Source organism: Capra hircus, chromosome 13 (assembly GCF_001704415.2).
Source record: "Capra hircus breed San Clemente chromosome 13, ASM170441v1, whole genome shotgun sequence".
NCBI classification, from domain to species: Eukaryota; Metazoa; Chordata; class Mammalia; order Artiodactyla; family Bovidae; genus Capra; species Capra hircus.
This window is the reverse complement of record NC_030820.1, coordinates 55,883,146-55,898,366: the sequence shown is the minus strand read 5'-3', so window position 1 is coordinate 55,898,366 and position 15,221 is coordinate 55,883,146. Positions and strand designations below refer to the sequence as shown.

The window sequence follows — 15,221 nt, the reverse complement described above, 5'->3', positions numbered from 1 at the left end:
CTGTCTGAGCCACAAGGGAAGCCCAGAGAGAGGAATAGAGAGGGGATAATTTTCTTATTGATCCCACAACTCTGTGCATGTAAACTTTAGACGTCAGCCCACACTAGACAATGATCTTTAGCATTGTCCCCATAGCCCCTGAAACATCTCAGGAGCCACATATGTATGTGAAATCCCCGGGCGTCACGTGGCCCACAGTTTAGTACCGACTCTGTAGTTGTAAAGAGAATGGGCACGTGGGATTTTTAGGCATTGGAGGTTGTTGTGAGGATGAGAAAGGGAAGGCATGTCAATCACTGTGCCCCACCCCCAGCCCCTCACCAACATCCTCCCCCTCATTGCAGTCTCTGTGATCCCCAGGGAGACAGCCGGCTTCTACGGCGATCCAAGAGAAGATGGGTTATTACCACCTTGGAGCTGGAGGAGGAAGACCCGGGACCCTTCCCCAAATTTGTGGGTGAGGTAAGGCAGCTGCTGTCGGGAAAGGCCCATCACCCTGTCCAGTTCAACACGTCCCTGTTGGCAGGAGGCTAAGACGCCAGGCAGAGAAGTGGTAGGAGGCATGGGTGTCATGGGAGGAGAGGACCCCTATGAGATTCTTCCAATAAGGATGGACATTTATGCTGTTTCCCATTCTTCACTATCACAAAACAAACTGCTGCTGTATTCCTTGTTCCTGCATCTTTCCCTACCTGTTTATTTCTTTAGGATAAATTCTCAAAACTATAATTTAAAACTGCCTTTAAATATTAGCCTAGATATTTGATAGGTACTCTCAGCCTGTTTGTTTCCCCTCTCCTTTTTTTCCCTTCCAGCTGTTCAATAATATGTCCGCTAACATGGAAATAATATATTTAATCAGAGGACCTGGTGTGGATGAATATCCAGAGATTGGTTTGTTTTCTATAGAAGATAATGTGAATGGGAAAATATATGTTCACCGCCCTGTTGATCGAGAGAAAACACCGTTTTTTAAGGTACCTAAAATGTGATGCATTCTAAACTTGGGCTTCTCTGGTGGCTTAGACGGAAAAGAATTTGCCTGCAATGCAAGAGACCCTGGTTTGATCCCTGGCTCGGAAAGATCCTCTGGAGAAGGAAATGGCAACCCACTCCAGTATTTTTGCCTGGAGAATCCTGTGAACAGAGGAGCCTGGTGGACTATAGTCCATAGGGTCACAAGGAGTCAAACATGACTAAGTGACTAAGCACATAAGCTAGGATTTACTGCAAAGATTGTGCAGGAATATTGTATTTGGCAAGCATTCTGTAAGCTGGCTGTGTGCCAGGCTCTGGGAGCTTGACATCTTATAAACTGTGACGTGCTTTAGAAATGTGCCTGGGACCTAGAGATTAATTTTGTAATCTCTTCAAGTTCTGGACTTTGGCTTTGTCATAACTTCTCTAATCTGTGAATCGATGCAGGTTTCCCTTCTAACAGCTGATATGCTGATATGATCAGGATATTTGAAAGTGTTTGGGTATAGAGCTATGGAATGTTTATAAAATGGGCTGATTTAGTTTTTGGTGAGTCGCAGATGACGTCTATGGAGAGAGGCTGCAAATGGACTCCACGGATTGCGTAGTAACCTGATGAAGGAGGAATTATAGCCCTGGCGATGGTTTGTTCCTATGAGTCTAGGTGTTCTTTCTGATTTATCACCCCAGTAATGTGGTCTGGGCTTCCCAGGTGGTATAGGATCCACCTGCCAATGCAGAGGCCTCAGGAGACGTGGGTTTGATCCCTAAATTGGGAAGATACCCTGGAGGAGGAAATGGCAACCCACTCCAGCATTCTTACCTGGGAAATTCCATGGACAGAGTAGCCTGGCAGGCTGTCTATGGGGTCACAAAGAGTGGGACATGACTGAGCAACTGCACACATACCATGGTCTGCCATGAGGCTGAAATTCAAGTTCAAAACTGTAAAGGAAACTTGAAATAAAAATGCCCGCAACGACATGGTAGTATCTTGTGCTACCAGCCAAAGCTTACAGGGCTTCTTAGAAGTCTGCAGCCCATGTTCTGGTTTGAATTCTGCTGGAACCTGGGCTCTGTTCTCGGACATGCTTGCCTAAGCATTTCCTCCTTCAAGGGGGGAGATGTTTTTAATATCGGCAAGAAGTAATTTGTGAAGCTTTTCTCCACTGACTTAGAAAATTCATGCACATGATAAGCTATATACCCTTAACACATTAGTGGTCTTGGACTCTGTAATTTTTAAACAGGCAGAAATTCTCTGAAACTTCAAAAGGACATGCAAAGATGACGGTCTAGGTCTTCTCTCTCCATATAATCCTTCAAACCCCTCCATAAAATGTGCAGTTTTTGCAAAAAAGAGGGAATGTAGAGACTTCCCTGATGGTCCAGTGGTTTAGAATTCACCTACCAATGCAGGAAGCCCAGGTTCAATCCCTGGTCCAGGAAGATCCCACATGCCACAGGGCAACTAAGCCCGTGCACCACAAACACAGAGCCCCTGCTCTAGAGTATGGGAGCTGGAACCACTGAAGCCTCTGAGCCTAGAGCCTGTGCTCTGCAACAAGAGAAGCCTCCACAATGAGGCACCCACATACCACAACTAGAGAACGCCTGTATGCAGCAGTGAAGACCCAGCTCAGCCAAAAAGAAAATAGATAAATAATTAAAATAAGATGGAATATAAGGTCATAAGGGGGACCCTGGGACAGCACTTCTCTATCTTTACTGAGCAAACAGGTCACCTAGGAATCTGGCTAAAATGCAGGTTCTGTTTCGGTGGGTGGAGCAGGCCTGAGCTCCTGCGTCTCACAAGCTCCCAGGAGATGCTGCTGCTGGTCCCCAGGCCTCTGCAGGTTGACTGTGGAGGAGCTAGGACACAACAGTTAACAGGCACAAGCTGCGCAAGGATGGAACAAAATACGTAGTGCTTGGGGCGGTTTCATTTTGGTTACTGTTGTTTGATTGCTTTTAACATCTTTAATAATGTACTAAGGTTGGCATTTGGGATTCCCAGGTAGCAAAGGATACTGGGTCAATCCCTGGGTCAGGGAGGAGGGAATGGCAACCCACTCCAGTATTCTTGCCTGGGAAATCCCATGCACAGAGGAGCCTGGTGGGCTACAGTCCATGGGGTTGCTAAGAGTTGGTTATGACAGCATCTGAACACCATGCTGAATTGGGTTAGGTCTTGGTCTAGTAACCAGCATCCTTGTAAGGGGAGGGAGATTTGGACACAGAGAGAAAGAAAAGGAGGCCATGGGAAGCTGGAGACAGAAACTGGAGTGATGGGTCTATAGGCCAGGAAAACACTAAGGATCACTGGCACCATGGGAAGTAAGAAGAGGGGCCTGGAGTGGACCATTCTGCAGAGTCCCAGGAAGGAATCCACCCTATAGACACCCCAGTTTTGGTGCTGGCCTCCAGAACTGCAGGAGAATGCATTTTTGTCATAGGTACCCAGCTTGATGCAAAAGTCATAGGGGACTAACCCAGGGGGTTAGCTACTAGTTAGCAAGACGTGAGACAGGCTGCTGAGGATTATCAGCCCTGAAGGTGGGACAAGCAGAGTGTCATAGGCACACTACCCAAACTGAGTGCTCTAGCTTAATCACCGGCTTCTCTAAGAATGCTTACTACCGCTTTTTGACGGTCCTTAAGGACAGGATGTTATTAAAAATTCAGTAAGTCTAATGTATTGGCAAGAAGACAGCTCTAGCAGCACTGCTTTACTCCTGCAGATAGCAAAGGAGACACTGCTGCTGCTGCTGCTGAGTCATTTCAGTCGTGTCCGACTCTGTGCAACACCACAGACGGCAGCCCACCAGGCTCCCCTGTCCCTGGGATTCTCCAGGCAAGAACACTGGAGTGGACTGCCATTTCCTTCTCCAATGCATAAAAGTGAAAGGTGAAAGTGAAGTCGCTCAGTCGTGTCCGACTCTTAGTGATCCCATGGACTGCAGCCCACCAGGTTCCTCCGTCCATGGGATTTTTCAGGCAAGAGTACTGGAGTGGGGTGCCACTGCCTTCTCCAAAGGAGACACTAAAGCTGGCTAAAACTTGTGTTCCGAAGGTGACAGGGTGGTGGGAGGAGCTAATTTCTGGTTAATCCCATAAAAAACCTACAAGAAAGCAGTAGCAGGGGCTTCCCTGTTGTCTCAGTGGTAAAGAATCTGCCTGCCAATGCAGGAGACCTGGGTTTGATTCCTGGTCTGGAAAGACTCCACATGCCCCAGAGCAGTTAAGCCCATGCACCTCAAATACTGAGCTTGCGCTCTAAAGCTCTGCAACATAGAAGCCACTGCAATCCGAGGCCAGCGTGTACCACAGCTAGAGAGTAGCCCCCACTCACTGAAACCGGACTAAAGCCTGTGCAGCAAGAAAGACCAAGAACAACCAAAAATAAATCAGTAAATAAAAAAATTTTAAAAAGAAACCAGCAGCACCAACTGAGAATTGCTGGAAGATTTAAGACCGAGAGAGGGAAAAAGTCTTTTTTCTGTGTAGAGATCTTTTCTATTTATATCAAAATATGCTCAATTTCATAGGGTACAAGTACACTTAAGAAAGTCACCTTTTTACATTCTTCATAATAATTATTTGTGGCTCTTTATCCCAACATAGTTATCTTCACCTATTTCTAAGCTATGCATAGATGTGAGTTTGTATTGTGTGCTTGGCATTTAAGATGTTTCCTTTTATATGCTTGTGCCTAGGATAAAGGATCTTGTACATGTAATTTCATGTAGCTATCACATCAATGCCCTGTGGTGTGTTTACCCAAGGATATAAATCTGAAGGCTGTAACAAAAGTCTGAAAACCCTTTAAAAGTGTGGAGAATATCCATGACATTTCCTTTCCCCATTGTGATTCTGAGTCCCTGGAAATTCTTAGCATCTTGCCAAAAACAAATAGCACTTACACCTCTCAGGCATCTTTCAGAACTAAAGGTCTCAGATGTAGCTTTAGGATAATAAATGTAACATAGAATAATAAACATAAAACAAACCTGTGGCTCTTGTTTTTAAGTGGGAGGATTATAGTTGGCACAAACTTAGAGCCAGAAGTCAGGGTGATTAAGGAGCAGAGCTTTGCCAGCACCATCATAAATTATGGAGGAGCATGTGGAAAAACAGTGCTGGAGAAAGCCAGTTAGCTTGCACAGAAATTTAAAAATGTATGTTGGAGTCCCCAGAGCAGACAAGTTCAGGACTAGCAGCCTCGCAGCATCCTTTGTCTCATAGAGGGAGAGGAGAGAGCTGAACGAGAGTGGACGTGGGGCCTGGGGCAGCATCTTACGACGCTGAGCGGGACCACCATGGTGGCTGCTGATTAGCGAGCAGCGAGTCTGCTGGGGAAAAGGCCTGAGGAGGTATAAACAGTGAAGTAGATCAGGCCATGTGGGCTACGAGGAAAAGTAGAGGGTGGGGCAGATGGCTGCCTGAAGCTCTTAGGGTCCTAAGACGGCTGTCTGGTGAAGCAGCCTACTCTGGACTCTGGGGCCATAGAGGGAAGAGACGAAGTACCAGCTGGTGGCACCATCAAGTCGACCCCACACCTAACTGCACTTGAATCTGGGCTGCTCTGCCTCCAGGCTCAATTATTTGGACTCTCTCAAATAATTCAGAGCAGGTGGACTTCCCTGGTGGTCCCGTGGCTAAGACTCAGTACTCCCAGTGCAGAGGGCCTGGGTTCAATCCTGGGTTAGGGAACAAGAGCCCACATGCTGCAATTGAATTCATAAAGATCTCCCTGCCACAAGAAGACCCAAGATTTTGTGTGCCACAACTAAGACTCACTGCAGCCAAATAAATAAATATATTTTTAAAATGTTGCAGAGGAGGAATACAAGGGAGCCTCCCTCCAGGACTTATGAAAGAAGAAAGGAGCTGAGCTTCCCTGGTGGCTCAGATGGTAAAGCGTCTGCCTGCAATGCGGGAGACCTGGGTTCGATCCCTGGGTCGGGAAGATCCCCTGGAGAAGGAAATGGCAATCCACTCCAGCACTCTTGCCTGGAAAATCCCATGGATGGAGGAGCCTGATAGGCTACAGTCCATGGGGTCGCAAAGAGTCAGACACGACTGAGCGACTTCAGACTCAGACTCAGACTCAGCCAGGCCCCGGGCAAGTCCACCCTCCCTGGGCCACATTGGAGCTTCTTCTCTGGCAATAAGCCCCATACTTACTCATTGTCTCTGAGCAGGGCTCTGGATCTAGTCACCAGAGGCCCCTTGAGAGGAGAAACCAGCATTCCCACCATAAAAGGTCATTTGCTTGAGAGCTCCTTGGTGTTCCTTCTGACTCTCTGCGGACTTCCCGAAAGCTTTTCAGTCTTCAACAAATAAAATTGCTATTTTTTTCCTAAAGCAATGAGAGATTCATAGCAAGTCAGAGTAGACCTACTTTATATATATATATATATATATGATTGCCTATGCCTTATTTTGCAAACAGGGGCCCTTTTTTAAAATTAATAGACTTTATTTCTTAGAACCATTTTGGAGTTACAGAAAAATAGATAGAAAGTACAGAATTCCTATGGGCTTCCCCAGTGACTCAGTGGTAAAGAATCTACCTCCTGGAGATGCGAGTTTGACCCCGAGGTCAGGAAGATCCCCTGGAGGAGGGTATGGCAACCCACTCCAGTATTCTTGCCTGGAGAATGCCATGGACAAAGGACCCTGGCTGGCTACAGTCCATGGGGTCGCAAAGAGTCAGATACGACTGAAGGGACATAGCACGCACACATGCACAGAGTTCCTATTACCTGCTCACTTTCCCACTCATCCCATAGTTTGCTCTATTATTAATATTCTGCATTACTATAGGACATTTGTTACGATCGATGAACCAATGCCATACATAATCGTTAACCGAAGCCCATAGTTTACACGTGGATTCACTCTTTGTGCTGTACATTCTCTGGGTTTTGGCAATGTATAGTGACATGCACCCACCCTTCTGGCATCATGGTTTCACTGCCCTAAGGTTCCCCTGTGCTCCATCTATTCATTCCTTCCTCTCCTCGGAGCCCTTGGCAACTGCTGATCCTGTTACTGTCTGCATGGTTTTGCCTTTTCCAGCATATCATAGGGTTGGAATGGTACAGTCTGTCACCTGTTCAAGATTGTCTCCTTTCTCTTGGCAATATGCACTGAAGCTTCCTCCATGTCTTCCCATTGCTGAAAAATATTCCATTGTGGAATACTATGGATGTACCGCTCTTTGTTTATCCGTTCACCTGCTGAAGGCCATCTTGGTTGCTTCCAAATTTTAATGATTATGAATAAAACTGAACATCCATGTTCAGGACGTAACATGATTGTTGGATTGTGTGGTAAGAGTATGTTTAGTTTTGTAAGAAATTGCCAAACTGTCTTCCAAAGTAGCTACACCGTTTGCATTCCCACAAGTAGTGAATGAGACTTTCCTGTTGCTTATCTTACTTTTTAGGTATAAAGCTAATAAAGGCTTCTTATGGAATTTAAAAATCCCTAAGACTTTATTTACTTATTTATGCTAATGGTATAGTCATTAAAAACCTCTCCTCACTCCCAATTTCTTCTCTGATCTGATTCCACAGAGGTGACCACCTTGCATCTATGTCCTTGCAAGCATTTGTACTGCCTATTGTCAACATTCATAGGCTAAAAAATTATTAAATTTTATGAAAACTAAGGATTCCATTTAAACATTTTGACCTCGTGCAAGAACAGTAATTTCTCTGCATGAATAGTCTCTAAATTGCCCTGACATGACAGGTGCATTTGTGATACTGGAGAACTGCTCATTCTTCAGGGAGCAGAGTCATTGCTGGATCCCTCTGATGTGGTCTCTGAGTCATTTTCTGTTTCTTCCGCCCTAAAGATAAATGACTAAGACAGTGGTGCCTCCTCCCTTAAAACCTTGTCTTCAAGTTCAGTTCAGTTCAGTCACTCAGTCATGTCCGACTCTTTGAGACACCATGAACCACAGCACGCCAGGCCTCCCTGTCCATCACCAACTCCTGGAGTTCACTCAAACTCACGTCCATTGAGTCGGTGATGCCATCCAGCCATCTCATCCTCTGTTGACCCCTTCTCTTCCTGCCCTCAATCTTTCCCAGCGTCAGGGTCTTTTCACATAAGTCAGCTCTTCACATCAGGTGGCCAAAGTATTGGAGTTTCAGCTTCAACTTCAGTCCTATCAATGAACATCCAGGACTGATCTCCTTTAGGATGGACTGGTTGGATCTCTGTGGAGTCCAAGGGACTCTCAAGAGTCTTCTCCAACACCACGGTTCAAAAGCATCAATTCTTCGGCACTCAGCTTTCTTTATAGTCCAACTCTCACATCCATACATGACCACTGGAAAAACCATAGCCTTGACCAGATGGACCTTTGTCGACAAAGTAATGTCTCTGCTTTTGAATATGCTATCTAGGTTGGTCATAACTTTCCTTCCAAGGAGTAAGCGTCTTTTAATTTCATGGCTGCAGTCACAGTCTGCAGTGATTTTGGAGGCCCCCCAAATAAAGTCAGCCACTGTTTCCACTGTTTCTCCATCTATTTGCCATGAAGTGATGGGACCAGATGCCATGATCTTCGTTTTCTGAATGTTGAGCTTTAAGCCAACTTTTTCACTCTTCTCTTTCACTTTCATCAAGAGGCTGTTTAGTCCTCTTCACTTTGTGCCATCAGGGTGGTGTCATCTGCATATGGGAGGTTATTGATATTTCTGCTGGCATTCTTGATTCCAGCTTGTGCTTCCTCCAGCCCAGTGTTTCTCACGATGTACTCTGCATATGTTAAATAAGCAGGGTGACAATATATAGCCTTGACATACCCCTTTTTCTATTTGGAACCAGTCTGTTGTTGTTGTCTTCAAGAGTTGGCACCAAATGCCTCATTGGTGCTGAGGCAATCTCATGGACCACCCTCCTGAATGAACCACTTGAGGAAGATGCTCTCTAAGTGTCCTCAGGAGTGGACTTAAGAACATTGCTTTTGTTTATATGTTTTTATGTTTAATATTTTGTGTGTCCTTACAGCTTCACATGGAGCTTCCCAGGTGGTACTAGTGGTAAAGAACCTGCTTGCCAGTGCAGGAGATGCAAGAGATGTGAGTTTGATCTCTGGTTCAGAAAAAGCCCCTGGAGAAAGAAATGGCAACCTACTCCAATATTCTTGCCTGGAGAATCCCATGGACAGAGGAGCCTGGTGGGCTACAGCCCATAGGGTCGCAGAAAGTCAGACTTGACTTAAGGACTTAGCACGCATGCACGCACAACTTCACATAATCATTTGCAAAAAATATGGTAACAACAGGGTGTAATTGGCTTTCAAGGAGACAGAAGGACCCAAGGATTCCCACTGGCACCTCAGCTTTTGTTGCACACGTGCATGTATGCACGCATGCACGCACACCAATTTTAGTATCTGCTCAGAGCAGAATGATGGGAGGAGCTCTGCAGCGGGGGTCGTGTAAGGACACTTGTCCTCTCAAGATGCTTCCATTCACTTACATCTTCAGCAGTTCCAGAGAATGCCCTTTCCAGCAAGCAATCATTAGTCAGTGCTGGGATAGGTACTGTTATTTTCAAAAAACAGAATCAAGGCTCTTGTGGTTCAGGCTGCCTTTTTGTTGGTTTCCACACGTAACAGCTGTTTTGTGTAAGTGGGTGATGATGCAGTTCCTGAATCTCTTATAGATGTGATTTGGCTGAGGCAGAATGATGGACCTGGCCCATGAGCTTTCTGCTTTCGACAGTGATTCTGTTATGGAGCACAAATCAGGGACATTCACAAGACCTTGTGAGATCATGACCCCTCAGATCAATGGCACCTTTGCCATGTTTGTTCCTTTGTCAGTGGCAAATGTGTGGCTTATTTTCTTTCTACCTTTTCATTCTACCAGCTTCCCTGGTGGCTCAGACGGGTAAAGCGTCTGCCTGCAATGTGGGAGACCCGGGTTCGATCCCTGGGTCGGGAAGATCCCCTGGGGAAGGAAATGGCAATCCACTCCAGCACTCTTGCCTGGAAAATCCCATGGATGGAGGAGCCTGATAGGCTCCATGGGGTCCATGGGGTCACGAAGAGTCAGACACGACTGAGCGACTTCACTTTCACTTCACTTTTTCATTCCATAAATACTTCTCCAATCTGATTCACTGTGAGTTGAGTTTTGCAAGACTCCAAAGTCTCCAGGAATGCTACCAAAGTAGAAACTTTTACACCACCACACTGTCAGAAAGACTTCTGGTTGCTTCTTCACACCCAAGCCTTTGATGTGAAGAATAAAAGAACTGCACGTTTATTTCACTAAACATTTTGTATAAGCAGAATATAATTCAGGCAAAAGTGTCTTGGTAACATGCTTTCAACAGGGAATTTGAGACCTAGAAGTTATAGTACAGGCAAATCTCAAAAATCCCTATTGCCAAACACAAAAATGGTTGCGTGTCTGTAAACAATCATTTTGCAAGCTTTTAGTGAGCTGCTAGCTTCTACAGAATCAAAGCACGAAGAGAAAGTCTGAGTTTGATATTTGAATGTTGAGAGGAAAATGCATTTTGATTTGTTGTGTTTCAATTACCATTTAGTTCAAAATATTTTCTGATTTCCATTGTGATTTCTTCTTTGATCTGTACATTATTTAGAAATGCTTTGCTTAACTTCTGAACACTTGGGGTTGTAAATTATCTTTCTTAATGATTTCTAGCTTATTATTCTGTGTGTGTGTGTATGTGTGTGTGTGTTTGGTTGCTCAGTTGTGTTGGACTCTTTGAGACCCTTTGGATGGTAGCCCACCAGGCTCCTCTGTCCATGGGATCTTTCAGGCCAGAATACTGGCGTGGGCTGCCGTGTCCTCCTCCAGGGCATCTTCCCAACCCAGGGATTGAAGCCTCATCTCCTGTGTCTCCTGTATTGCAGGCAGATTCTTTACCCACCAAGCCATCAAGGAAGCCCATAGGTGTCCTAGGTTTATTTATTTATTGGTTGTGGGGCTTGCGGGGATCGAACTTGGGCCCACGGCAATGAAAGAACTAAGCCCCAAGCACTAGAGCTGCAGGGAATCCCTAGTCCTAGTTGCTTTTAAATGTTCCCTCTCCCCAAAGCTTAAGTGTTTTCTCTCTGCAACGTTTCACCAATATGCAGTAGTGTGCTTACTTTTCATTACAAGACATATAGTATATAGGAACTGAGGCTCATAACAACTTGCCTATGTTGATACAACTGGAGAAATTGAGATTTGAACCTACTATTAATAATAATAATGAATGAAGTGTTTTTTCAAGTCAGCTCATTGATCTGTCCTACAAACACTTGTTGAGTGCCCAGTCTATGCTCAGTCCCTGGGGTCTCAGGGTGAATGAGAGCCTGTGACCCCTGCCTTCAGGAACTTTCAGTCTATGGAGGACACTGATGCAGGACACACAGTATTACTGACTGGGATGGGATTCGTGCCATCAAATCAATGGTTCTGCAACAGTAATATGGTTTCTCTGCTTCTTAGGTTTATTTTGATGTTGCCAACCGCTTAACAGGACACATCGTGGATAAATCCTTGATTATCAACATCAGGATCAATGATGTGAATGATCACGCTCCCGAGTTCCCTGAGAAGGAATTTAACATCAGTGTGAAGGAGGACCATGCCGCAGGTGCGCAAGGTGGGGCTGAGGGGGTCCCTGCCTTCTCTGTGCCGTGAAGGTTTTCCAGCTTCTGTACTGACAGGGCGCCTCAGTCCTAGTTGTCTTCAGGGAGCCTCTCACTGTTCACATCCCAAAGGTCACAGGCCCTGGATGAGAGCAAAATGCCATGAGGTCTCCATGCCTCATTTTGTATCAGCAGCAAAATGATGTGGAAATTGTCAGTTGGAAAAGCTAATCTGTAAATATCAACCTAAAATAAATGAACGGAGGAAGAAGCAGAGGTGGGTGGTGGGATCCTGCATATCTCTGCGAAGTTCTCATCTGTAAACATCTGTAAAATAGCAGCAAGATGGCATCTAAAAGTCCTGAGCTAGGATTCTGCAAGTCTTGAAACCCGAATCATCCTCATTTAAATGTGCATCTATTTGAATAACAAAAAGCATTATTTATTTTGCAAAACAGTCTCTGGGAAATTTGGAAAATTCCAAGAAACAAAAAGACTGAAATAGGAAGCATCTTTAATGCTACCAATTAGAGATAAGTACCGTTAATGTTCTAGTTTAGATTCTTTCAATATTCTTCTTTGTACTTTACATATGTGTGTGTGTATACACACATGGTATGTTACATTTATATGTGTGTATATATTCACAGATTTATACAGATAATTACAAACGTATATTTGTATATCTACATATTTTTTTCATCTTTATCATAGTACAAAATGTATATGTGTTTATATTCAGTTCAGTTCAGTCACTCAGTCTTGTCCGACTCTTTGCGACCCCATGAATTGCAGCATGCCAGGCCTCCATGTCCATCACCATCTCCCGGAGTTCACACAGACTCACGTCCATCGATTCCGTGATGCCATCCAGCCATCTCATCCTCTGTCGTCCCCTTCTCCTGCCCCCAATCCCTCCCAGCATCAGAGTCTTTTCCAATGAGTCAACTCTTCGCATGAGGTGGCCAAAGTACTGGAATTTCAGCATCATTCCTTCCAAAGAAATCCCAGGGTTGATCTCCTTCAGAATGGACTGGTTGGATCTCCTTGCAGTCCAAGGGACTCTCAAGAGTCTTCTCCAGCACCACAGTTCAAAAGCATCAATTCTTCGGCGCTCAGCCTTCTTCACAGTCCAACTCTCACATCCATACATGACCGCAGGAAAAACCATAGCCTTGACTAAGCGGACCTTAGTCAGCAAAGTAATGTCTCTGCTTTTGAATATGCTATCTAGGTTGGTCATAACTTTCCTTCCGAGGAGTAAGCGTCTTTTAATTTCATGGCTGCATTCACCATCTGCAGTGATTTTGGAGCCCCCAAAAATAAAGTCTGACACTGTTTCCACTGTTTCCCCATCTATTTCCCATGAAATGATGGGACCGGATGCCATGATCTTCGTTTTCTGAATGTTGAGCTTTAAGCCAACTTTTTCACTCTCCTCTTTCACTTTCATCAAGAGGCTTTTTAGCTCCTCTTCACTTTCTGCCATAAGGGTGGTGCCATCTGCATATCTGAGGTTATTGATATTTCTCTGGGCAATCTTGATTCCAGCTTGTGTTTCTTCCAGTCCAGCGTTTCTCATGATGTACTCTGCATATAAGTTAAATAAGCAGGGTGACAATATACAGCCTTGACGTACTCCTTTTCCTATTTGGAACCAGTCTGTTGTTCCATGTCCAGTTCTAACTGTTGCTTCCTGACCTGCATATAGGTTTCCCAAGAGGCAGGTCAGGTGGTCTGGTATTCCAATCTCTCTCAGAATTTTCCACAGTTTACTGTGATCCATACAGTCAAAGGCTTTGGCATAGTCAATAAAGCAGAAATAGATGTTTTTCTGGAATTCTCTTGCTTTTTCCATGATCCAGTGAATGTTGGCAATTTGATCTCTGGCTCCTCTGCCTTTTCTAAAACCAGCTTGAACATCAGGGAGTTCATGGTTCACATATTGTTGAAGCCTGGCTTGGAGAATTTTGAGCATTACTTTACTAGCATGTGAGATGAGTGCAATTGTGCGGTAGTTTAAGCATTCTTTGGCATTGCCTTTCTTTGGGATTGGAATGAAAACTGACCTTTTCCAGTCCTGTGACCGCTGCTGAGTTTTTCAAATTCGCTGGCATATTGAGTGCAGCACTTTCACAGCATCATCTTTCAGGATTTGAAATAGCTCCACTGAAATTCCATTACCTCCACTAGCTTTGGTCGTAGTGATGCTTTCTAAGGCCCACTTGACTTCACATTCCAGGATGTCTGGCTCTAGATGAGTGATCATACCATCGTGATTATCTGGGTCGTGAAGATCTTTTTTGTACAGTTCTGCTGTGTATTCTTGCCACCTCTTCTTAATATCTTCTGCTTCTGTTAGGTCCATACCATTTCTGTCCTTTATCGAGCCCATCTTTGCATGAAATGTTCCCTTGGTATCATATATGTATAAATATATCACCTGAAGAAGAACATGGCCGCCCATTCCAGGATTCTTGCCTGGGGAATCCCATGGGCAGAAGCCTGGTGGACTATGGTTCATGGGGTCACAAAGTGTCAAACACAACTGAGTGACTAACACACACACAAATATATGAGCATGACTTTTTATGTGTGCATATTTAAGAATTTTCTCTTTAAAAATGCAATTTTACTGTTTATAACCTAACAGTATTCTCCTAGAGCATCTTGTGTGTCATATTTTATTTTATGGATGTGCTTTAAGATTTTTAACTGATCTTCTTTTGTTGCATTTACATCTCATTGTCACATTTTGTTATTTTTACAAAACATGCTTCAGTGAACATATCTGAGCTAAAAGCGTGTGCCATCAAGCATTGGCTACTTAGCGCAAATTCAGACAGGTAGAATTGCTGCTCCAAACCACACAAACAACTTTCGTGTTGCAGTTTATCCATAGCCCAGCAGCATATGACAGGGCTTAGTGTATTGTTCATCTCTAATTACCAAGTGCTTGAACATGTGATAACTTTCCTGGCCATTTCTAGCTCCCTTGTCAGTTGCTTGTTTCTTTTCTTTGTCCACTTCTGTTAGCATCACTGTCAGTTTTTCTTCTTGACTTCAACCTCCTCCTTTGACATTAAGAATGTCTATGTCTCTGTCGGCCAACATGTATTCCAAGTATATTTTCCTGGTTTATCATTTCCTTCCTTTTATATAGTTTTTTTTTTTTGCCGCACACTTAAACATTGATCTATTGATTTTGTCCTTTAAGCCTCTGAATTTGCAATCATGATTAGAAAGTCCTTCTTGACCTTATGACGATTTAAATATTCCTCTTCACTTTGTCTAGTATGTCTATAGCTTGACCTTTGTATTTACACACTCAATCCGTTCTGGGGTAAGCCCCAGTGCCATTCAGCAAAGAATCATTCTTCTACTGGTTGGATAGGCTGCTGTTGGCCAATAGTAACAATTTAAAAAATTCTTTCCAGGTCAACCTGTTTTTCAGATGTTAGCAGTGGATCTGGATCAAGAAAATACTCCAAACTCTCAAGTGCTTTACTTCCTTGTTTCTCAAACACCGGTACTGAGAGAGAGTGGTTTCCGGATTGACCGTGTTAGTGGAGAAGTGCGACTGTCAGGATGCTTAGATTATGAG

The 15,221-nt window shown here is 44.3% G+C and overlaps 1 protein-coding gene across 1 annotated transcript in view; it reads left to right on the top strand.

Moving 5' to 3' along the window:
- Positions 1 to 15,221, top strand: part of CDH26 (cadherin 26) — a 48,884-nt gene that overhangs the window by 11,719 nt on the left and 21,944 nt on the right. The window contains exons 3-6 of the mRNA XM_005688418.3: positions 369 to 462; positions 816 to 977; positions 11,475 to 11,622; positions 15,055 to 15,221. Of these exons, the coding sequence (XP_005688475.3) occupies positions 369 to 462; positions 816 to 977; positions 11,475 to 11,622; positions 15,055 to 15,221 (571 nt within the window). The remainder of the gene's footprint in view (positions 1 to 368; positions 463 to 815; positions 978 to 11,474; positions 11,623 to 15,054) is intronic.